The 26,679-nt window shown below is 39.8% G+C and overlaps 1 protein-coding gene across 2 annotated transcripts in view; it reads left to right on the top strand.

Annotated features, from left to right (window-relative positions):
• Window positions 1-1,669: 1,669 nt before the first annotated feature.
• LOC120536032 (calcium-binding mitochondrial carrier protein SCaMC-2-B) overlaps window positions 1,670-26,679 on the top strand; it is a 64,828-nt gene continuing 39,818 nt past the window's right edge. The window contains exon 1 of one of the 2 annotated variants that reach the window (XM_039764337.1): window positions 1,670-2,422. In XM_039764337.1, the coding sequence (XP_039620271.1) occupies window positions 2,048-2,422 (375 nt within the window). In that variant the 5' untranslated portion in view covers window positions 1,670-2,047. The remainder of the gene's footprint in view (window positions 2,423-26,679) is intronic. The other variant, XM_039764338.1, reaches the window with a different exon arrangement.

The raw sequence follows: 26,679 nt of genomic DNA, 5'->3' as shown, positions 1-26,679 counted from the left end.
TTGGGATGAAGGCGTATTTGAACCGGTTGCTTTAAATCCATGGAACCTTGAACCTCTTGACTTGATGGCAACAACTGGAATTGAGAATGTAGTGGGTGAGCCTGGTGTCTCTGCTTTCTGGAATACTTGCTCATTAAACAGGTCTGTCACATTAGACTGTAGAGACGTTTCGCTGCTCCATTTCACCATTTATCTAAACCAGGTCAGTAGAAAACAAGTAAAGACATACTCAATACAAGATTTACAAAAGATTAGCATAATGGTAGGAATCATACTAAAAAAAAGAAAAAAAACTCTTACTTTTATTTTAACATTTAGTTGTAAAAAAAAGACTCATCACACAAGTCAACAAAATCATCTTCTATTAGACCATGACTGGTTTCATTCTTGGTAATCACTGGGTCCAGGGCCATCTTAACAGCATTATAGACCCCCAGGCAAGCACTGCACTGGGACCCCTACCTACACAACGACTCAGCAAGTCACACCATACATAGATTAGCATGGGACCCCTATACACGTGGGGGTATAGGGGCCCAGCGTGCCCATGTGTTAAAATGGCTCTGACTGGGTCATCAGCAAATTTTAAAATGAACTTGTTTTCAGATTTGCTTTGACAACCATTCCCTAACTAGGTATTCAGTGTGGCATAGTGGTTAAGGCTTTGGACTGCAAACCCTGAGGTTGTCGGTTCAAGTCCTGCGCCTCACACTGTGTGACCATGAGTATGTCACTTCACCTGGGGAAAAAAACATAACTGATTCTTTCCAATATTGTAAGTCACCTTGGATAAAGGCATCAGCCAAATAATAATAATTGCTAATAATAAAAATGTATTCTGGTTTTCCTCACAGTTCTAAGCGTTACATTAATTGTCAAGTCCTAACTGTTACACAGTACATGATTCTGGGCAGGCAAGTGTGCCTTGGGGTGAAATGACGTCCTGTCCAAGGGTGGTTGCTTCCTTGATCCCACTGTTGCTGAACTGAACAAAGAAGGCACAGGAATGGATACGGCTATTTCGGAAATACAGTATTAGCATTATACAAATTATATTCAGAACTCAATAAGCCCATTGAGGTAATTTTCATGAGGATGCAAAACGAGAGTATTGAATTCTGTGAATAATCTCAGGGAAAAATATCCCATTCATTTTAACATCCAATAGACAGAATGTAACTTGAAGTCTGGTTAAAAAAAAACAGATGTTTAATAGCTTAACCTGACATTTTGTCACAGTTGAAAATATTTAAGTTGTACAAAACCCCGACCGAGGATCAAATATCAGAAATCATCTAAATCCACTTGATGCATTCATTCCTCAATCGTGACTGATTTATTTTAGCAGATCCTCCAGCCCGCTCTTCTCCAACGCGTGCTTGTTACAGTTCCTCGTGGCACACAGGGAGAAGGAATGGGGGATGGTGTCTCGTGTTCGAAAGTCCTCTGCTTTTTTGTCTTGAAGTCATGTCGTTTGCGATTCGAATCTCATTGGCCGCTAAATGCGATGTAAAAGGGGCATTCTGATACAGTTCCCATTAAAGCCTGCCCTCAGACGCATTCCGGGGCCCGATTGGTCTTTTACACACGTCTTCAACTGCTACAGAAAATTACTCACTTCCGGTGACAGTAACGCCACGCCCAATTTCTTTCACCGGCTTTTTTTTAATCTATGATCAGCTGGCTCACGAGGGATGAGCGCCAAAAAAAGAAGAATCCGACTTCGAGGAAATTAGGAAATTATTTCTTAAGAAAATCTACATAGATAAAAATTGGAACAGACAATATCGTTCGTAGCAGACGATTAGGGCGAAGAGAAAAGCCAGAGCGACCAGAGGCGGGAGTGAGGAAGGCAGCTGGCGAGCCAGGCATCGCAGCGCGTACTGGAGCATCAGCATTGACTCGCGCTCTCCGCTGTCAGCGCGCAATCGGACTGTTTCCACGTCGATTTATTTATATCGTTTTTTATATTTTAACAAGATTGCTTCCTTATTATTTATTTATTTTTGACTTTTACCTTGTGAGGGATTATATTGAATTGACTTCAATGATGCAACACCACAGGCAGTTCATCTCACCTTTACTCAGCGGGGTTTTCTGCCAATGCGATTCTGCCGGAGCGATCCCAAGCGCGGACCCTGGTGGTGGCGGTGGCAGCGGCGGCGGCGGAGGAGGAGGAGGTGTTGGTGGAAACGGCCGATCGACGAGTTCTTCCAACTCTTCTCCACCCGCTACCCCACAGGAGACCTCCTATCTGTCGGAGCCTTGTGGCGGCGTAGTGTGCGGAGGACCCGACCAAGAGCATCGTCTCAAAGTCCTCTTCCAAGTGCTGGATGTGAATAAAGACGGGGGCATTTGCGTGAACGACCTGACCATTGGACTCAAGAAGCTTGGGGTTCATCGTACCGAGCACGAGTTAAGGGTAAGTGTTCAAAACGAGATTCTTGCCTGCTCCACTCGCCCACCTTGTTACTAAACGGTTGGTGGGCAATTTAGTGACACTTTGCTTTAGCCGGTGTGAACTAATGTACCCCCTTGGGCAGCACTAGAAATTGTAGAAGGTATGTGAGAGTGCTCTGTAGGGTATCAAAAACTGGAGTATGTGAAGGTGCCCACTTGTTCAGCACAAGTATCCATAACGAGCTGAGTTGTGTGATGTCTCTTCTCTCACGTGAGAGAGAGAGACCAGTAATTGAAAAAAAAAAATCTGAGGTGACATATCGGAATTGTACCAGATGGGATAAGAATAGAGGACAGTAACTGATAGGTGGGGATACATGACACTTTGGGGGAAGGGATACTCACTTAGGCAACTGAAGCAGCTCGACTGTGATGGAGCGCATTTTGGGGCAAAAATAGAAACTGCAGTGAGAACAATAGAGAATCTGCCTGATGGGCATTATTGAGAGTGCATGAATGTGAACCGTAACAGCATACAGTATACACTAGAGCAGGGGTTCCCAAGCTTTTACACCCCATTTACCCCAGGACAATTTGTTGAAAGAAAATCTACTCCCACCCTGTTGTGTTCAGTAATTTGTGTTTATTCTTCTACCATAATAAAGCGATCTGGAAAGGGGACATTTTAAGATCCTGTTTTTAACATTTTTATCTTAAGTTATAATAATAATAGCACATAATAATGCTATTTGACTTATTTTAAAAAAGCTAATGATGAGAACGAAGCACACTGAGTTGATGAGAACACATCAATCAGTGAGACGCTTGTTTATGCTTTTCACCTACAATTTTGGGTATTCTTGGTGCAGTTGTTGAAAGAGCAGGTCTCATGTCATCTTTGGGAACTAATCAAGACCTTCACGACCTCATCTTTTTTTTAAGAGAATTTACCCGGGGCTGAGAATCCCTGCACTAGAGTTTGAAACACCTTGTGAAACTGTTACTTTATTTGCAGCAATAAAAACAACCCAATATGTGAATTTTTCCAATTGGACAGTGCTAGAAATTGGAGTAAATATAAGGACACATTAAAGTCAATATATGATCACTGGGATGTCACTAGAAAGTCCAAAATGCCTGTTTGGGTAACAAAGTGCAGTAGGTATGACAGGGCGTCCACTTGGACATCAGAAGAAGACTGCATTGAGTGTTTAAGGATGTTCACTTGGCAAGACTAGAGATAGGATTGAGTGTGGGTGGGTGCCTTCTCGGGTAACGCTGCCAGCTAGAAAGAGAACATAACACTCTGCAGTTATCAGAGGCATAGCGCCAGGGGTTAGGAATAGTGCATAACAGCTATCGCTACATCCTGCTGACATGCAAGATGTACTGTTGAGAAAGTAGTCATACATTATGATGTTATTTAGTGTTATAGGGATGTCAGCACACTGGAAAGATCCAGACGATGAATGGAAAACACATTATAGGACACAGTTTCAGTCCATCTTAACCTGGTATACTGCTCATCACAGGAAGTATGATCTTGAAACCATTCACAGATCAATTTATACTACGGCAGATGAGAAATCAGCATGAACCTTTTATAAGTTTCACACATTTCATCTTGAACCACTAACCATGTCTCAAACCTAATGTGTGCACATCTCAATCTCCATTGAACTATCTGTTATAAAATGCTGTTAAATACATCATTATTTAAATTCATGGAGTGACAGGAGGCCGGAACCTATCCAAACAGACCCAGCAACCAACCTTTGGCACTAGTCTATAGGACGCACTCACTCACACATCACCAGTGGATGGTTAATGTTATGAATCGGTTTGATACAGTATACATTATGTCTGAGGATGTGGCAGGAAGTCATAGTTCTAGAAGGAAACCAATGTGAAAACAGAATGGGAAAATTCTTTAGAAACAGTAATTCTGTACAGCACCTTTCACAGCAACATCTCTCACATTATCTTTGCTTGGTAATTAACAAAACAACAATAAATGAAAAGAAGCGCTCTTGAAAATGAAAGTAGGAGCTAATAGAAATTGTCACCTGAGCAGTAGATGAAAATATTGGAGAATAGTAATGAAGGAGAATCACTTAAGGCAAAGTGTGTGAAAGAAAAGCAGCAAATTAAAAAAAAAAACAATAGCAAATCTGTAAAGAGGCACTCTTGAATTGGAAGCTTTGGGGGTCAGGGGTCACTGTTCAGTCTGTCCCTAGCTAAGGATCTGGTTTAAAAACACATGATTGTGTGCTCTTTTCACCCCATGTGACACAACTGAAAGCCATTTCACCTGTTGTGTTCCCTGCTGATTCATCATTTGCATGGTTTGAGTAAACACTGAGATGGAGACGTATAAGACTTGTAGTAGAAACAGATGTACAGCATTGTATATGATATTGTGTTGTGCTTAACACCTTGTATTAGCGCTATATATATATATATATATATATATATATATATATATATATATATATATATGTGTGTATGTATGTGCAGTATGTATGTGTATATAATAAAATGTATGTATGTATATATATGTATGTATGTATATATATGTGTATGTATATATATATGTATGTATATATGTATATGTATATGTATATGTGTGTGTATACATATAGTGTTGAATTTGCCAACATAGAAAATCTAGGGCTAGGTCTACAGCTATAACTCTTTGGATGACAGTGGCAAAATAAACCTTAAGGGAATTAAGTATTTATGCATTATGCCTTACAGTTAAAAGTGTTGGTTTACAATTATGCATAGTAAGCAGGATCATCCAACTCCAGCTGTGAGCTAAAGCAGAGCCTAGAGGTCACACTCTCAGGATAGAGAATGGGACCACACAGTAAGTGTGGGTGGTGAAGAGGGGAAAATCATGGAACAAAAGATTGATTTGGTAGTGTTGATATGCTGCTAATGCCAGGGTCAGTCTGTTGGGTGTGTAAACTATTTCCTATATTCTAATGAAACCATCTGTATTTAGAAATATATATACTATTATATGTCATAGCCTAACTGGAAAATCTGTCTCTTTGCATATGGTTCAGATATTTTACAGTGAGCTTGAGCGACTTGAAAGGAAACTAAAGAGCTTAAGATCTGTAAAAAATATCTGCTTCCTTTCCTATGTATTGTCTCTTACAATTCAAGACCTTGAAGCACTGCAATGAGTAATAAAACAATGGATGTTCAGTTTTTCAAGAGCAGAATGACTGGTTTGTGACTGGTAGAAATTGTGTTTAAAAGGGAACATTTTTAGAACCCTACAATTATAACCTAAGAAGTACAGTCAGGACAAGGTCTGTAGGTCATCTATAGTAATGACAGTAAAGCCTGCTCATAAATGTCAGTCGATCCATCTGTTATTGAACCTATACAATTCAGATCAGGCTTGTGGTGGGTCATAGCCAATCAAGGCTGCTTGGGCACAAGTAGGCAGCTGAAATCTGGTGAGCGTCGAGTGATCAAGTGACGCTCGCAAGGAGGGGGTATGCAAAGACGTAACTGATCTTTTAGAAGATGTCTTCCAAGAAGAACCCTGTTATCTTGTGCAAACACAGAATCATGTGCAAAGCTGCATGGATGGGAAACAGATATTAAGTAATAATGAGTAAACTGTTTGAAGAAGTGCATCGGTGCTATGTTTTAGTGTGGGTTTTAAGTGCAATAAGGTGCAAATAACAATAAGTTATTGACCTTGTCTTAGTTAATTAATTTCATGAATGACAATATAACACCGTAAACAATGCCATAAAACAAAACTGGAATTAGTGAGTTTTTTTTTTTTTTAAAGAAATGGGTAAAAAATGTTATCTACAGTTAGTGCCAATATACCATGACAAGAACAGGATTAAATTAAGCACCCAGTGTAATAGACAAACAGTCCCACAGGCTTCTTTAGGTAGTGTGCTGGTCTTTGGTTGAGCACAAGTGGTCTCTGGAGAGGAAAATGTAGCTAAAGGTAGAGCACAGGCCTCTTGGGGTTGGGGGTGGGGGTCTTGTAACACTTAATTATTAAGCTGGAGTAACACAATGCTGCTAGCTGGTTTGATGTCCTCTGTGGTTTTTTTTTTTTTCTGGTCGATTTGCTTCTGACAAGATGCACAGTTGAATCAGTGAACAGATGTGAGCTACATCCACAGCCAACCCGTGTTTAATTCACAGCTGAAGCATTTTTCCTATAAGTTATATATGCAATTTCCCTGTGTTAGATTGGCTGGGACATTGCCAGTTTCAGAATCTGTTTATAGTGAATACTGTATATAGTGATGGATGCTGCACATGGGCGGGTGTCCCAGCCAGGATGAAGTATGGCTCTTTAACTGGATGGGAGGCCAGCCCTACGATGGCACAAAAAAAACAGAATGAAGATCGTCCTGTCTCACCCAGAAGACAGGCAGAACATGCCAAAGTGACAGTGGGTACACTGGCATCCCAGCCAGGCTGGAAATACCCAGCTGGGAGACCAGTATAATGGAAGGACAGGGTAAGACAATTTGTAGGACTACAGGCTCCCCCAAGACAATAGGGGGCAGCTTCTTTGGGTGATGTTTCTTGAGTGGGTAATCACAAGGCACTGTGCATATTGTAGTTCTGTAGAGCAGCCTTGTCAGGGTCCATGGGGGCCACCAGGGGGTGCTGCAGGGATTCCTCATCCCTACTTTATCGGACTTCCGTTTGACCTGGAGGTACTCTCATCGGGCTATACTCTCAGACTGGAAGTACTCCCAGGTCCCAGATAAAAGAAGTTGCTTGGCCTCATCCATGTGAGTCAGAGTCAGGTGGAAGTGGACAAAGCTCACCTGGAAGGTGTAGAGGAAGAAAGCAAGTGAAGACAAGTGTGTTTATTGCACTACTGGAATCTTTTTGGAAGGTAGCTGTAAAAATAAACTGTGTTTTTAAACGAGACTTGTGTCTGGGGTTTGAGGCTCTCTGGCACGTAGACAGTACATCTACTTAGGGTCAATTTAGAGTTGCCAGACAACCTAACAAATACTGTTTGTTTTTGGGGATGTGCCAGGGAAACCAGAAAATCTCAGGTTGACACCAGAAGAGCATGCAAACTTCACACAGAGAGCAACCAGGCATATGGTTTAAACCCATGAAGCTGAATCCACGAGGCAGCAGTACTAATCACTGTGTCATAGTGCTGCCCCTACATATATTCATATCATTTATTTTTATACTAGTTTGTGAGAGTATAATGTAGTTACTGTATGTACATTAAAAAGCCAATGGAGGTACTGTATGTATACCCAGTGCAGGAGTCCGCTTGTTCTGCTGGGCCACAGTGGCTATAGATTTTTATGCCAGGCAGTTTCTTAACTATGGAGCATATCATTTAGTCAGATGGATTGATTCTGCTTTTTCTGTGCAAGCTCATAATTTTTGACAAGTCTTACAGTATTTAAGTAAAATTAACAAAATGTCCACTGGACCAGAATGTTATATCTCTGAGTCCTGAAATGTATTTTGCCAGTTTCTTTATAAACACTTCGAGTGCGTTTCTTCATGAGAAATTTTACCCTCCAATTTGATGGGTGTTAGCTATCTTTATTTGCATCTTGTCTTTAAATCACGTTTGTTAAGAACAAAATAAGGATAAAGAAATAGTCTAACAGATGAGAAACAGAAAATGAAGACGATTTAGTAGTAGTAAGTCTGAACCTGTTCTACTCTTGCCTGACCATCCTGCTTGGCATTGTGCCCGAACCTCAACCTTCTGAGAATCCCTCGGGTGGAGCTGAAAAAAGTTGGTAGAGACTGAGTGGCCTGCCATGTCCAACTCAGCGGGTTGCCACAGCAACTCTCACCAGGAACAGTGGAGTGAAAATGAATGAATGAATGAAAGTACTGTCCTCAGCATAAGAAAGACGTTTTCAGTAAATATGGCTGCTGACCTTAATATGGGATTCTTATGGCCCAGTCTTCACTGCTGTGAATCCATTTTGCCTCACCACAATGTTCTTTATCATCCCACACGAATCCTGTCTTACCTCCACCTTTAATTGTGGGTTCGTTGAAGCTGGTCCTAAAACCTTCTACTCAATATATGAAATGCATATGAAGGTCATAAATTAATATGAAAACAAATCATCTATCTATCTATCTATCTATCTATCTATCTATCTATCTATCTTATAGTGCCTTTCATATCTATCTATCTATCTATCTATCTATCTATCTATCTATCTATCTTATAGTGCCTTTCATATCTATCTATCTATCTATCTATCTATCTATCTATCTATCTATCTATCTATCTATCTATCTATCTATCTATCTATCTATCTATCTATCTATCTATCTATCTATCATATGCTGTGCCAGTAAAGCATCACAGGTATATTGTGGTTAATAATTGATCACTGCTGTACATACTCTGTCCCCTGCGGCTCTGCCAATGTAGTGGTGAAAGAGGACAAACTTTAAAAATCAATAAACGAACAGGTACCTCTAGCTAAGCAGAGGCAAGATACACTCAAAAACATGGCGATTGGTAGACTGATTCGAACTGAGGCTGGCACGTGAGTGAAGAGGGCCCCGTCTCCCTCCTCTCGGCCCACAGCTGCTCTCTCGAATTTCCGCAAATAAATCGGTACTGTAAGCAAACTATGATACTTAGCACGATGAGAAACGTTGCAAAATCAAATGGAATGTTCAAGCAAATTATAGAAAAAAACCCAATCTAAAATCTCTTAAGTAGTTCTCTCGTTCACTAACTAAGCAGAGGCAAGGTACGAGGCAAGGTGCCCGGCTCCCCACTCCTGACGTCACGCTTCCCCCTCCCCTCGGCCTGCAGCCTCTGTCTCAGATTAGCACGATTAAATCACTCCTGCATGTGAATGTGATACTTAGCGCTCTAACAGTAGTCGCAAAATCAACCGTAATGTTCAAGCAAATTATAGAAAAAAATAATTCTCTAATTCTCTAATTGCTGTAATTCTGTTAAGTAGTTCTCTCGTGAAAAGCAGACAGACAGATAGACGTTGGATTTTATATACATAGAGATATTAATCCAAAATGAATGATTTCACTTTGAAAAATCTTTCAGAAAAAATAACCTGAACTGAAACTTATGAAAATTTGCATGTAATTAACTTTCACAAATTTCGTTATATGTTTATACATTCAGAATGTCACTCAAGTTCCTTTTTTAACATGTTTTCGTAAAGAATACCAAAGAGTATTGAATATTCGCAATACCCTTGGTATAAAAGAATCTAATTGGGGGATGTGGTTACAATTCTAGTCCATTTAAAAGGGAAAGTGTGTTTTGAATTTTGATTTGAATACCACCATAGATGGAGATTTATGGGTAAAACTAGGGAGAAAGTTCTAGACAGCAGGAGCCACAATACTCACAGAGCCATGACCAGGCTTTGCATAATAAGCCTTTGGAAATGTTCAGTGGCTGAGACAATAATAATAATAATAAAAATAAGAGACTATAATATTAATGTGATATGATATTATAAGGCATAGTGGTTTGAATGGTGCTGTGTTCATTCATAGGAAAAATATTAATGATTCTTTCCATTTCTATAGCGCTCTTCTCACTGCTCAAAGCACTTTTCAAAGTGAGTGGGGAGCCATTTCAACCTCCACTAATGTGTACCACCCACCTGGATGATGTGATGGCAGCCATTTTTGCACCAGTATGCTCAGCACACATTACCTGTTAGGTGCTGAAGGGATGATAAGACAGTTTTCCAGTTAATGACAAGGGATGATTATGGGACCAGAATGACTAGGCCATGGTCGGTAATTTGGCCAGGAGATTAAGCGTGGTGTGTGTCAGAGCTCTGGGACTGTGTTTTGAATTTGTAATCTTTTCATAACTAAGGTAAGATGATCATTGACAGTTACTTTCAAGTATCCAGTGAAGAGTTTGGAAACTCGTGACAAAAGGAGGGGACAAGGGTTCTGTAATTAGTGAAAAGACACCTTATTAGAACTTACAGAATGATGAACATGGATAATGGGTAAAATTGTGCAGAAGCTAAAATCTGGTAAGGAAACAAACTTTGTATCTTTTTTGTAAACGTTACCTTAAAGACCTAATGTGGATTTTTTTCTGGTAAATTGCATCCACTAAAGGGATTAGTTGTCATGAACTAACAGTTGTGGTCTGTTAATTGCCACAGTCCTTGATCCTCTTGTTTGTTTATGTGTCTAAAGGCCATCCTTCCCTTAATCTTAAAAAAGAAGAATGACAGGAACTAGCAGGCGTGTTCCAGATTTTAGGAAGTTGTGACTCATGAGGGATCCTCTTAATGCTTTTCCCTATAGATTTTTGTTTCAGTGTATGAAATAATTTCATTAATTTGGCTCAATTTCATACTACATATAGTGGATCAAGTAGTGCAGGATATATCAAGATCCATCCATCCATCCATCCATCCTTTCATAAAATACATTCAATCAATTTGTTTTATTAAAAATCTTAGTGTTCATTTGTCATTCAGTTATTATGTGAGCGAAATTACAGTAAAAAGGCAGTAGTGGTGAATTTTACCTTGGACTTCCTCCAAACTAAGCTGCCAATTAATTTATCCAAAGTTCTTTTTCTTTGACAAGACACATATTGTACACTGCTTAATATCTTTTATAAACACTTTAGACTTCTCTTCACTGTCACTCTCATTTGAGTTTTTTATTAGTTAATTTCTCTGCATCATTATGCATAATTAAAGTGACACAGATGATAGCGTTAATATCTTGCAGTTCCAGAAACTTGTGTTCAGTTCACAATCTGAACAGGTCTGTATGGAATTTGCACATTCTACCCATGTCTGCATAGCTTTTCTTTGGGTACTACTCATTTCTTTTCCCATGCCATGTGTTTTAGGTTATTTGGCGACTCCTTATTGGTGTCACGTAGATGTGTATGCCCCTTGTGATGGCCTGATCATACAAGTCAAGTTGGGGAGCATGCCTGGTACAGCGCATTTCCACACGCACCACACGATGAAACAGCTCAGGATCCCAGTTGGCAACCCCCAGGCAGATACGCGGTCCAGTCCCACCCTCCGGAAATGACCATCTATCTGCTGCAGCCAGGTGTTACATGGGCTACCCATTGGCCTGGTCCAGCCACTCGGGTCCCCAACAATGAATGTCTTGTGAGCTGGATCACCCTCAGGGAAACGCGCCACATGGCAGTGCACAATGCAGGTAATGTGCCTCGTTCGGGTCTCCATGAGCAACCACTCATTCAGCACAAAATCAAGCCAACGGTACCCAAGGATTTTCCGGAGAGACACAGTACCAAACGAGTCTTGTCTTCGTCTCAGGTCACTGGATAGCGTCCATGTCTCACAACCATATAGCAAGACAGGAAGCACCAGGACTCTAAAGAAGAAGTCTGTCTGCAGAGACAGAGTCGACCTTATCGAGAGGTTTACTTACCTTGGCAGTGACATTCATGTCTCTGGTGACTCTTTCTATAAAGTCAGTAGACGGATTGGGAGAGCATGGGGGGTCATGAGGTCAATGGAAAGGGTTGTGTGGTGCTCCCGATATCTATGCAAAAGGACAAAGGTCCCGATTATACACAGCTTAATATTTTTGTTAGTAAAGCCACACTTGTATCCATTTTTTCTTGATTTGTTTTTCTTCGTTTTCGTCACATTAAAAGTGTGGGTTGGGATGGACTGCCACAGTGCAGCTCCAGAGACAAGGGTTCAGGTCCTGGCCTGGTCAGAGTCAGTATGGAGTTTGCATGTTCTACATGTCTGGGTTACTGTCTTAGTCTTAGACACCATAAACACATCTGTTGGGTCAAGTGCCAACTCTGTGTCACACCAGTATGAGTAAGCATTACCTACAATAGACTGGCACCCCATTAGGGACTGAGTTCTGCCTGGTCCCATCTCTTTGAGACTTGGTATTGGAAAAAGTGGGTAAAGGAAATAGATGTGTTTGGTTAATGTCATAGTGTACACAATAACCAGGCTTTTTACATACAAACAAAGGTGCATTTCAAATAATAGAAATAACACAGATGGGCTGGCATCTTGTCTAGGGATTGTTTCTGTCTTGTGCATGGTGATTGCTAGGATAGGCTCCTGCTGTCCCTTGACCATGCCCTGGATAAAATGGATGGATGGATGGATGGAGTGAAAGTCAGTACTGCATAATATTTGAGAAAAAACATGAACAAAAACTGCATATGAAAATGTCACACAGTAGTGATGCTACAATTCTGTATTAATGCATGTTGAAAAAAAAAGCAGATGTCATGTTTGGAAGTGTTTTGTTTTCCTGGATTTCAGTGTGGGATTTTGTGAATTGTACTTATTATTATTAATAAAAGCCAAAAGACACACACAGGCTTTAATTATTGCCGTTTTTATCTGATTATGGAGTTGGTTCAGAATTGGTTTTGTGTGTGCAGTGAGAGTGCAGTGATGTGACCAATCAGATGTGAGATGTATGTTTTTATTGTTGTGTTATGAATTTGAACGAGGGAGCATGAAATGATGCCAAGAATAACCATTGTTTTTTAATAATAATAATAATAATACATTTTATTTATACAACACACTTTTCTAAGCACTCAAGGAATAAATAAAAAAAAAATCATAAACAAAACTTAAAATATCAGAAAATATAAAAAATAAAACCAAACAAAGTCACTGTAATCACAGAGAAAAAGCCATTTTAAACAGATGGGTTTTAAGTTAACATTTGAAGGTTGAAAATGATTCGATATTTCTAAACTCAGTAGGTAGTGAGTTCCAGAGCTTGGGAGTAGAATGGCTGAATGCTCTGCTCCCCATGGTGGTTAGATGAGTGAGAGGGACAGTCAGATGAATGGAGGAAGAGGATCTAAGGTTACGAGAGGGAATGGCAACATGAAGAAGGTCAGACAGATATGGAGGTGCGAGGTGATGAATGGCCTTAAATGTTAATAGCAGAATTTTAAAATCAAATCGAAACTTAATCGGGAGCCAATGAAGCTGCTGCAAGACTGGTGAATAGATGGGGTTCGAGTAATGATGTGAGCAGCAGAATTCTGGACTAGCTGAAGCTTATGAAGAGATTTATTACAGAGTCCACAGAGGAGTGAATTGCAATAGTCCAGATGAGAAGTAACAAGACTGTGAACAAGAATGGCAGTGGTATGGGGAGCGAGGGAGGGGTGGATGCGATTAATATTACGTAGGTGGAAGTAAGCAGAACGGGTGAGGCTATTAATGTGAGATTGGAAAGATAAGAGTGCTGTCAAGGATGACACCCAGACTCTTAAACTGAGGTGAAGGGGAAACAAAAGAGTTATCAATCACAAGTGAAAGATTATTGACTTTGGATAATGCTGATCTTGTACCAATGAGGAGAACCTCAGTTTTGTCACTGTTTAATTCAATACAGTATCTTACACAGTCCCAATAAATGAAGGGAGACTTCACATTCATTCTTTGATTTTGATGAGCTTATCTGCAGATGTATGTCCAAGGATCCATTCATTTTCTAACTGGCTTATACACTTTACAGTCACGGGGGAAATATGGTCATTATGCACATTATGCATATAAGACTCTAGGATGTGGGGGTGAAATTGCACACTGGTAGTGCTAACAACAGTTATGGCAAGTAAAAATTAACGCAAGTTTCAAATGAAGTGTCTATTTGGACTGTCTATACTGTTGATTAAATTAGGAGCTCCATTTGTTAATACCAAAATAAAATTTTGCTAAAAAAAAATCCTAATTCCTTATGTAGACGTAAAAAAATTTCTTCTGCTTATGCTTTTGTTTCTTTTTTCAGCGTGCATCCTGCCTTGAGAGTCCTACATTAACTTTTTCTTAGCCTCTAACACTAAGTAAGATGGCACAATATCACTGCTTATAAAAGCTTGTGCAGCCTCTTTACTGGCACTGTAATGGCAGCTCAGTTTTCCGCAAGCACAGCAGTCAACTCATCATATATTTAACAGCTGGGGTAGCAAAACTAAACTTAAAATGTTAGTGTTGTAAACCATCTTTTTTTAACCAGAAAAGTCTTTTTAAAGTTATTTCTTATTTGTGCTAAAATATTTTGATTAAAATGGATAAAAGGAAGACTGTGATCTGTATATTGTCTGCTTGTCCATGTCAGGGTTCCACCAGAGGATATCCATCCAAATTACAGAGCCTTTCATCTCAGACCTGCTGTGTATTGTCTTAAAGATATTTTTTCTTTTTGTCAAGGAGCTAAACTAGATAGACACCACACTGCTACCTAATCTTCTTGTCGAATTCTTTAAAGTTTTAACATAATTCTTCTTGTACACTTCTTTCTATTAATTACATGAGTAATTAAGTCATACACTTTTTACATTGAATATGTTGTCTGATAAATATTTTGCCTAACTTGTACAGAACTAGTTAGAGTATCCATCTAAACGGTGTTTCTTATTTTTTTTTTCTTGTGACTCAATCTTGCCCATCTTAGCGTCTTTGAGACTGTCCAGTAGAACAGTCAGATTGTTCTGATATTCACAGCAAGGGTAGAGTGTCGCCCTTTGAGAAATTGCTGCAATTATAGTGGAGCAATGTCAACTAGTTAAACTGCCCATAGCGATCCATTGCGACACACTTTGCAAATCGTTCATTAACATTTCACGATGTTCACATGACCCAAAAGGCAGTAGCAACCCTGTCATGCTAAGCCAATGAAATGTTCATTCTCCCCCTTGCATTTGGTTTTCCCAACATAGACACATGAACATTTCAGCAGCTTTTAGTTTGAGTTTGCAAAAGTTATATGAGAGGGACAAGCTGAAAAGCACTTCCACCTTAAAAATCTACTCCTACGTAGTACAGATAAGGCTGTGCAGTGTTTTGCATGCCTGTCATCTCTCAGTCTGTGTGTAGTTTGCATGTTCTCCTAGTGCCTTTTTCTCCCAGCAGTCTTTCTACACCCAGAATAACTTCAAGTTACACAAATTAGTGATTATGAAAGAGTAGGTGAACGCTCTCAATAGTGGACAAGCCCCTGGCCTAGTGATGGTTCCTGCCATAAGCATTAGTGCTCTGTTACCATAAATTGAATTAAGTGTGTTTGAATTTTGGGTCGGGGTGTTACATAACATCACATGACATGACATGGCATACTCAAAATTACTGGAGTCTATCACAGCAGCACTGGGCGCAAGGTGAGAGCCATCCCTGGACAGAACAGTAGACCATCACAGGACACCAGTTCATCACAGGGCCCACTCATTCACATATCCATATTTACTGATTCCGGGCCATTTTGGAATCAATAATGAACCTAACATACATGTCCTTGTTATTGTTGGAATACCAGAAAAAAACCTTTTTTTTACCAGAAAAACTGCAGACACAGGGAGAACGTGCAGACTCCAACACACACAACTACTAGGCTCAGGATTTGAACCTAGGATGATGAATCAGTGAGGCCAAAGCAATAACAGCTTTGCAGTTATGCTACTATAAAATAACATGACCAACAACAACATTCATTTATTTCTGGTATAGCCCAAAATCACACAAGGAATGCCTCAATGGACTTTAACAGATCCTGATTTTTGACAGCCCCCCCAGCCCTCAAGAAGACAAGAAAGAAAAAAGGAAGAAATCCTAGGAAGGACAATTTAGTGGGTGACCCCATTGAATGAGCAGTGATGGTCTCAATTAATTGAGCATGCTGGATGTTTGATAACTCTTCTTGTAAAATCGTTTTGCTGTATTTTATATACTGTAGAAGCTTTGGTGACTTATTGAGTTTAACTTGCATTAGTAATGACAAATATGTTCTGAGATTGTTTTAGCTAAAGGAGACAGATGTTTTGAGGTATGGTAGTTTATTTTCACTAATTACGGCAATGTTATGAATGTCAATTAACGGGTGAAAGAAATAATTACATTGTACTCTGTACATTTGACGGTTTTGACTCTATAAACACATAATTTAATCTAATCTAAGGATAAGAAGGCTTGGAAGATGAATAGACAGATGCATGGATATAATATATACAGCGAGGCACTGTGGTGCAATGTTGGGCAATGACTCACAGCTCCTGGAGGCAGACTTCAAATTCCAGCACAGTCACTCTCATTTGTGCAGTTTTCACAATCTTCCTGTGTCTGATTGGATGGCTTCTCTGTGTACTCCAGTTCCCTCCTATATTTAAAATATAAGTGTTTAGGTTAAAAGACGATGCCAAAGTGAGATTAAGTGCGTGTGCCCTATGATGGACTGTTCCCAGTCGGTTGGTTTCTGTCTTGCGTTCACTGATAAGCTAGAGCTGTTGGATCTCTGTGATCCTAAAATTTGATAAAGTGGGTTCAGTAATTGGATGAATGGATGTGTTATACTTAGATGGAATTTTTGGTGGTTCATGGGGAAGGATCATGAAACCCACCTCATTTTTACATAGGCCTAGCATCTGTAAAAAATGGTTGATGGTTGTGAGGCACAACAGCAGCATCTTCTAATCCTCTTGCCCATACATATTTGTAAGTATTTATGAAAATAGCGTATCATTTTGTGATATTATAACCAGCAATCTATCCTTGCATCCAAAAAGAAGATCCAATTTTCCAAAGAGTCGTTGAAAAGCTTTATCTCAAGATAGCTGCTGGAAAGAAAGCTGTCAGTGACCCACTTCTTCCCATCTAAGTGTCTTTGCCACCCACAGGAGCGACTGTCATCAATAGTCCCTCTTGGTGAATCAAGTGCGATTGTGATAGTGGGAGGCAGCGTTGTGCATGAACTACTGTAGTTGAAAAGAGCACCTTCATTGAACAAGCTCATTTTTCTAAGCATGGTGAACTTCATGTAACGTATTTGCTAGTGAAGAACTTGAACTTGAGCTAGTTCAGCTTTAGGTGATATTCTAGATCTGGTTAAGATACGGATTAAACTTTTCAAGGTTTTCAAAAGCTTGGCACTTGGTATTTTGGCATAGCTACATCTACAGCTGGTAAAACATTACAGGCATTTAACTTTTAAAGAAATTCTTTCTCTCCAGTTTTGCATGCTATTGAATTAATTTGCAATCCAGAAAGACATGGGAAGCCATTCATTTGCATGCCCTAATGTGTGAAACCTGATAAAGGCCACTGTGGCCATTCTGTAATTGTGATTATTAGGAAGTTAGTGTTTTTTTTTATGTCTGGGTAGAAAATATGTACCCCACAAAGTTGCCAGGTCAGTCTCTGTTGCTGAATCAATATATGACCTTAAACCAATGATAAAAAACAACTCCACTCTTATCTCAAAGACCTGCATGTCTGGTACACTGAGAGGACAGTGCAATGGACTTATTGTAGGTCCTGCCTTACATACAGTGCTGCTGGCAAAGTCTTCAGTTTCTTCTGACTAGGTAATGGATTAAAACTGATGGAAACTGTCTATGCATCAGTGGTGAGGCCAGAAATTGCAAAGTGGGTGGCCAAGCAATAAGTCATTTCCTTCAACCTTGAAGCTTAGCACAGTTCGATTCAGTGACCACTGAACTAAGGACCAGGTCATGCAACCTTTCTGCTACTATGTTACATATTGATCAAAGTAAGGTCGCAGGCCCCCTTGAAGTTTTAGTATGCGTGGGGTTTGTCAACTCTTTAAGATTATGGGGCTTTGTTTCAGAGAATTGGTGGGGTGGCCTGCTTCTGAATGGCTTTGCCCCTGCTATGGGTGGCATGCAAGTCCATGGCAGGGCATACTCACTTACACCAAGCTAACTGTCCTCACCTGCATGCTTTCATGATGTAAGAGTAAACACAAGCAACTTTAGATTTGTCACTAATGTACAGACTCCATGCAGACAAAGCACTGACCTAGTTTTAAGTGCAGGTCCTCAGGACTGTGAGGTAGCAGCATTAACCACCGGGCCATTACCCAAAACTCATTTTTGTCTTTAATTGATCTCATATTTCCTTAAATGTGTGATAAATTTGATATGCATTGACCAAGCATCTAACATATTAAAACTGCAGCCATTAAAATGGTGACAGTTGTTAAAGTGTCTACAATATAATTAGTCATGTAATTTTCTAACTTGCTTAATCCAGACCGGGGTGTGCAGGGGTTGGGATTTGGGCTCTGGAGTCTATCCCAGCAAGCACAGTGTGCAAGGTAGGATCAAACCATGCACAGGGTGCAAGTCCATTGCAGAACGAACACTTACACACACACCAAACACACACTAGTGTCAGTTAAACGTTGACAATTCACCAAACCTGCATGTCTTTGGACTGCAAGAGGAAACTGGAGCACCCTGAGAGAAATCCATGCAGACATGGGGAGAACATGCAGCCTGCACACATGGAGGACCTGGAACACAAACCCAGGTCTCCCCACTGTGAGGAAGCAGCGCTACCACTGTTTCACTGTGCCTCACTACAACGTAATTAGTGACTTTTATACTTCAATTGTTGTATTGCACCAGTACCCCCTCATCAGAGATAATGTAAAGTGTCAGCTGAGGACTTACTACACTTTAGCAGGCGTGACTCTATGTAATTTGGTAGGAGAAGGTTAATAATTGTTTTTACTTGGGCACTTGAAAACCTACACAACATTTATACACATACACACTGCAAGGTAGCTTTGAATTCACATGTTAGGAAAAGACTTCAAGGTAGCTGTGGCATAGTAGTTAGTGCAATGGACTCTAAGTAACAAAGTTGCTAGATCAGTTCCAGCACTGAATTCTTATTGTACGATTCGGGGCAAATCAATTAAACAACCCCTTGCACTACCTGAATTTTTACTTTCTCCACATGCATGTGTGTTTTTTTTTGTTTTGTTTTTGGATGCTCTGGTTTTCTTCCACATCCCCAAAAGTCCATTTTTGGTCATTTCAAATTGGTCCTTCAAAGTGTCAGTGCTGGACTGGTGCCCCGTAAAAGACTGAACCTCAGAGAGCCTGAGCTGGATTAAATGAATCTGAGAATGTTACGCTATGGTATATCAGCTGTACTGTAACCTAATCTTGTATGTCACCTTGAGTAAATTCAGCAGCCAAAGTACAGGGTGAGTCAAAATTATGTTAACATTTGAACGGTGGAAACAATTTATTCACAAAACATAGTTCATATGTGCAAGATGATTTACAGGAATGTCTCAACCTGTTCGCCATCATGTTCAACACATGTAACATATGTGGCACGTAAATTGTCCACAAAAATTGTATGTAAGTATATACAGTACGTAGCAGTACCATTAGTGTTAACATAATTTTGACTCGCCCTGTATTTCTCTCTATTATAAAAAAAAAATCTTGGAAGGCTTGGAAAGGGGACGATACGTGATTTTTTTGGAGACACTTTAACGTCCCACGAGACAAGGCAGTGAGACAAACTGTACAGGCTTTTAAATAATTGACACACAGCGCAACAAGCAGAACACGCAGCTCGACAGCAGCAGCAGCAAGCCAGCAGCTGATCCGACAGCATCTCCTTAGCGTGCGTTCAGACCCCCCTTCACAACACGAGCGGCAGAGATGCGAGGTGGCTGGCGTGTAGCGCATCCTTTGGAAGGGGGTGGGCAAGCAAAGCGAGCTGGGGGCAAAGTATAATTAAAAAAAAAATAAAAACCTGATGAGCTCAAATTCTTCAGTCTTAACATGACATGTTAACTCCAAGTCATCCAACATATCAGAGTACTTAAAACAAGCAGAGATTTGAAGTTCCTCACTCTGTTGCTTTCAGCTCTTTTAACGACACTATTAGGCCACCTGTTCTGCATCTCTGTGAATTAAACAAAATAATTTTTCCACCTTGGCTAGAGTTAATGCCAGAGATTATCTCAGCATCAACGAATAAAGAACACAGACCAGGCCACACACACCCATTTTCACTCATTCTAGCCTCATTTACCCTAACATGGATGTCTTTGTGTATGTTGGAAGAAATCCACAAAAGCATGTGAAGCAGTAGTGCTAACCACAGTGTCTTTATTACAATACAATACAATACAATACAGTTTATTTTTGTATAGCCCAAAATCACACAGGAAGTGCCGCAATGGGCTTTAACAGGCCCTGCCTTTTGACAGCCCCCCAGCCTTGACTCTCTGAGAAGACAAGGAAAAACTCCCAATAAAAACCTTGTAGGAAAAATGGAAGAAACCTCGGGAAAGGCAGTTCAAAGAGAGACCCCTTTCCAGGTAGGTTGGGCGTGCAGTGGGTGTCAAAAGTAGGGGTCAATACAATACAATATACAGAACAGAACAATTCCTTAATACAGCATAATAATAAATTTTAGAAGTACGGTGTAACAGTAGATGATATGACATAATTAGGTTTGGATATTTTTAGAGTCCTGGAAACCTCATCCATCTAGCTGCCTCCCCATTTGGCCATGCCACGGCTGAAACGTTGCTCTGATGAAAGGACCCCTCTTTCCCATGATTCCTGTGATCCTCCATCAGGGATGACTTTATTCCACCCTCTAGGATAAAAAATGTCTTTGTACAAAAGGTACAGTTTCCCATCTTCTGTGTGGAAAAGAACTCCTTGTTACTGAGATCCCGATTTAAAAGTAGCAGCCTACATTCATGTTCTTATTTGCATCCTGTTTTTGTTTTCCAATTCTACTTTGTCTAATTTACTGTCAGAATTAGTCAGAGGGCAGAAGACATCCTTAAAAAGAATGCAGTCCATTGCACAACACATTAATGCACACGCCTAGAGTACCTGGATGAGGATCTGCTCAGACAGGGAGAGAACATGGCACTGGAGCAGTTTAGAGCTGCCAATTAATGTAAGGTGCATATATTTAGGGTAGAAATAGGACATGTGAGATACAGTATATGGTATATATGAGTATATAGAATAATACTTTTCAGAATTTGGCTGACCAAATTTTTGGACTTAAAAAAAGCGTGTATATATTATACATATATACTGTACATATATATTATATATGTTTGTATTATATGTATATATATAATATATATGTGTGTGTGCGTATGTATATCTACTATATGTCATGATCTTTACTAATTGATTTTTACTATTTGTATATTTTTATATTATATTTGTATTTACTGTATTGTATAGTGTGCTGACCTCATTATGAGGGTAAACATAATAAGGCTATATTGAAATGAAAAACAGGAAAACTCCCAAAGTGACTTGGGGCGAACGTGCAAGCATTGAATGGAATGGGATTTGAACTGCGTCCCCTGGAGCTGTGAGCCTGCTGCACTAACCACTTTGCTGGCCTTTTGCCCGGTTTGGATACTGAATGTCTAAACTCTCAGAATTGTGGCTAATAGCTAAAATAGCAGAATTCATAAAATTCAGAATCACCTAGACGTTTTTTATGATATTTGGGGAAATCAACATGAACTCAAGAACATACAGACTTGGCAAGGACAAAAAGCAGGCTGCAAGTTAAACCTGCAACATTAACCAATGCATTACTTTTCCTCTTAATCTCTGTTTTCTTAAGATCTAAATATTTCATTCATCTCTCATTTACTTATTTTGCCGACACCTTTATCCAAGGTAACTTGCAACATTTATGATACAATTGGTTCCATTTCTTTTGGTTTTCCAATTGGAAGAAAGGCAGGTCAGGTGACTTTTTCAGGGTCACACAGTGTCAGTACTGGGATTTGAACCCACGACGTCAGGGTTTGAAGTCTAAAGCCTTAGCCATTACACCACACTGCCTGCCACTTGTCATCTGTTGTCCACAATGTCTGATAAATCTTCAATTTTTTAGCATCCTGATTACCTTTCTTGTAATATGGAGACCTGAACTACATCACAGTATCCCTGGTGTAACTTACATGTGCATTAGAGAGCTTAGGCCTAACAGCTCAATATTTTTACTCCACACAGGATGCTGGATAAGTGTTATTTTTTTAAATTGTTTCCTCATGTTGACAGATTGTGGACTCCCAAATGTTTCATCATAGATTGTATTTTGAAGCTCAGTCTTTATCTAATACTTTTTCTTCCTAAAGGAGGCCCACTAGTTTAAGACATTTAATTAAAATGACACAGCTATGGTCCAGGATCAGCGCTTGACGATGTCTGATCTAACCTGTATTGCTACCATGCTATGCTCAAGGCCTGGAGCACACAAACAGTCCTTTCCTTTTGAGCTAAGTGGCGTTCAGTGTGGCTTAAAAGTTGACTCGTTACTGGACAACTAAATCCACAATCCCAGGTTCCCATGCTCCAGGTTTTCTTTATAAACATCAACATTTATTTTTGACACCGCACTTTAGCAAAGGTTCTCCAATTCTGGCTCAGCAGGAGACGTCTTTACAGCTGTGGGAAGTTTACAGCCGACGTGGCAAAAATCATGTTCTGTCAGGATCTGCCGTCTAGACAGAAATGTGAGTGAGGCAAGTGAATCTTTCACTAAGCAGAGGGGCAGAAGAAGGGACAGGCTGGGAAGGAAAGTTATGTCTCAGGTTTACAAGTAGCTCCTGAGTGTAAGGTTACTGCTGGAGCCCGGGAAAAGCAGGGTCGGGGGCTTTATTTATTTATTTATTTTAAATGCACGACATATCTTTGTCCTGATTCATTAAGTACAAATTGTTTCATTCTGTATTGTATGCTTATAACTAATGAAACAATGACTTAATTTACTCATTACTTGATATAATATTCTAACTCATTGATTCAGTTTAGGAGCTCATGGGGGCTTCATGCCCAACCCAGGAACGCTGGCTGCAAGGTGGCAATCCAATCTGGAAAGGACGTCAGTGCAAAATAATTCTCAAATTAACCTGAAACAATACTAGAAAAATCTAGTTTTCAGAAGGGAAAAGAGCAAAGGACACATTTGCTTAAAAATACAAGACAGAAGAAAGAAAAAGGAAACTTTCTTACTTTCATCTTTTTGTTCTTGACAGTGGTGCTGCTCAGTTTAGAAGTTCAGATTTTCTTATGTCATAGCTGAATAAGTGAGTGAGAAAATGGAAGCACGGGGGCGTTTATTTTGCAGGATGCCACAATAACAATAAAACTATTATTGCTCGTCTTCCTGAAGGCAGAGTAGTATAGTGGCTATTGTACTGGGCTATTAAAAACCTAAGGTTGCCAGTTCAATCCCCACCTCTGACTTATTTGGTAACACTGAGCAAAATCGCTTAGCCTGTCTATGTTTTGGTTGTAGAATAAGCAATTGTGGTGCATCTTGGTTGCTATAAAAGGTGCTATATAATAGAATGACCATATAGTTGTTAAAAAAATAAATCTGATGTGCCTAGCATGGCTTTTCCTATATATATATATATATATATATATATATATATATATATATATATATATATATATATATATATCTTTATATATATATATATATATATATATATATATCTTTATATATATATATATATATATATATCTTTATATATATATATATATATATCTTTATATATATATATCTCTATATATATATATCTCTATATATATATATATATATATATCTATATATATATATATAGATATATTGTTTAGAAGTAAAATATCATTAAAAAATGTAAAATGTGCTGCAGCTGAGGCACAAATGTGTGCAATTATGCAAAATCATCATCCTCTCTGTTGAACTCTGCTAGACATAGATATTAAGAATTGTGCCAAGTTTCTTTTGGACTGAGTGGTTACGTTTTTTCAGTTATAGTGTTCAAGGACTTGCATGCTGACTTATACATACTGCCCCAAAAGTGGTTAAACCTTGTTCAGATTTGCCTAAAATGTGTAAATCTGCTGAAAATGGAAAAGCTAAAATGTTGATCTTATCAGAATATGCTTCCATATGTAGGGAAAATTAAAAAGTTAAGTAATGGTGTTTAAGTCATAACAGCCATGTCTGGTTCATACTGGTGATACCTTTGAATAGCACATTCAACATCTCTCATTTATAAAAAAAAAAAAAATCTTGGAAGGCTTGGAAGGAGACAATACGAGATACTTTAACGTCCCGGAAGACAAGGCAGTGAGGCAAAACGACAGCTGCTGCACAGGCTTTTAAATGATCGACGTGCAGCGTGACAAGCAGAACACGGAGCTCGGCAGCAGCAGTAGCAGCACAGTAGCTGATCCAACCGCATCTCCTTAGCGTGCGTTTGGCACCCCCTTCACAACATGAGCGGCAGAGACGCAAAGTGGCTGACGTGCAACGCGCTCCGTGGGGGGAGAGGGTGGGCGAGCGAAGTGCCCCCTAGTTTGTAATAATATGAGGAGGAGATTAATGGTGTCCTTTTCATTGAGTAGTTTGCTCAACTACATTCGGCACATGCTGCACTAATTTAGATTGTGGTCTTCCAGGGCAGTGACAGGCTCAACAGAAAGTGAATTTTGGTATGCCAACCCCGCTGTCCTCTTTTATTTAAAGGTTCAAACAAAAACAAATGCTGGATGGTTTGAAATTGAAACAGAACTACTACTACTTTGTCTATCTTCAGGTGATTGAGGAGCTCCTTTGCTCTGGTCGCTTGGTTAAGAGTGACGCCTGCTTCCAGCAGTTGCGCTTTTATGGTCCAGGCACCAGAAGGGGTGGAGTAAGTTGTCCTCACTGGGCAGTTTTTATGAACTGTGGAGGAAGAAAAAGATTAGACAGTTAGCGGCAGTGCCCCCTTTCAGTCTGGTGTGGTACCGCATACCTGGGAGGAACTTGGAGGGTATCCCTCTGATGGGCATATGTGGCACTATCTATGCAGATTTGATTTTCTTTGGTCGCACTGACATTGCTTGTCATTAGGAGAAGTCCCAAGGCCTGGTTTGCTTTCACAGTTGCATTTTTCTCTGCAATCATTAACACTACATCAGAGAGGAAAGGTGGGCTAAATTTAGTCCAACTTATGCGATTTATTCTTGGCTGTGGACTGATGTCCGCACCGGTAACCTGTAGTGGTTCAAGCATATGCCCATATTGTTGTCCGGCATTAGACAGGAGTCTCTAAGGCTACGGATCTGCACTAGCAATCGGAAGATTGCTGGTTTGAATCCGGTAAACGTCAGAAGTGACTCTTCTCTTGTTGGGCTGTGGAGCTAGGCCATTAGCCTTCAATTGCTTCGTCCTGGGTATGACGTTAATCTGCATCTGCCCCTGCAAGCAGGTCCTCTAATTTACAGGAAAAACTTGGGGATTAGTGGCAGGATTGACACTCCAGCCACCGTAAAAAAAAAACCTCACACTCTTCCAGTGCTGTACACGGGTCTCAATTCAGGTGGTTCCTTGTGTGGTCACACATGCTCATGCTCATGCTCCCAACTTTAAAGGGATTCTAAAAATCAATGACTACAAACACCCAATGGCCTGTGAGAATGAGAATGTTTGAATTTAGAGCACTTTGCCTGTCTCACTGTGCATTCAGGATCTGCCATATTGTTTACAGTTCTTGAGTGTTACATGAAAATGTACTTCTCTGGGTGGAGTGGCTTTGATGAAACAAACTCGTGTTATCACTTGATGACCAATTCACTTGCATGAATGTCACCAGTTATCATGGAATTTTACGTGCCTCTTTTCTTATAAAATCAAATATATTCCTGGATAGTGTGGTAGGCTAGTAGTCCTGAAAATTCATAGATTGTGCTTCCCAAGATATTCAGTCTGCTTTCGTCTTTGTGTAACATCAACCTGGTAATTTTTCACAACATTCCTGGGAAAGCTTGTAAGTGCGAAAGGAAGCCGTCTTAATTTTTTTCTTCCCCTAATGTCACCATAGTGAAGCACCATGTAGTTTTGTAAACCGTAAACTATTTTAGCTGATACCCAAATAAATATGTCACATTTTTCAAGCTGTCTACCGCCAAGCAGTTCTCCTTCCCAGTATGTAAGGAGTGTGAATGGAGCAGAGGAGAGCCAAGCCATCTTTCAGCCTTTCTATTGTTCACATTTTATCTTATCTGTTCTTTAAGATTAGATTTAGGAGATTTTGAATGGCTTACCAAATGCTAAATATTCTGTAAAGGACTTAGCATTTCAGCTTTTTTCATTTTTGTTCTTTGAAGTGCTTTATTTAAATGTTTGGAAGCAGTTATAGACTCTTCTAAGAGACATAAACACCAGTGATGACTGGATGAGGCATCATAACACCCACAAAAGACTTAGTAGCAAAACCCACATGCCAGCTCACTGCCCTGTAAACGTCAGAGGACTCAAACTGGTCACCACAGAATTAAGTACTGACATTGACTAAAAGTGTGTGTGTGTGAGAGAGAGTGGGTGCTGTGAAGGACGTGCACCCTATCCAGGGTTTATTCATGCTTTGAGCCCGATGCTGCCAGATTAGCCTCCAACTTCCTGCGACACTGAATTGGATTCAGCT

Source organism: Polypterus senegalus, chromosome 9 (assembly GCF_016835505.1).
Source record: "Polypterus senegalus isolate Bchr_013 chromosome 9, ASM1683550v1, whole genome shotgun sequence".
NCBI classification, from domain to species: Eukaryota; Metazoa; Chordata; class Cladistia; order Polypteriformes; family Polypteridae; genus Polypterus; species Polypterus senegalus.
This window is presented reverse-complemented; position numbering and strand designations above follow the sequence as displayed.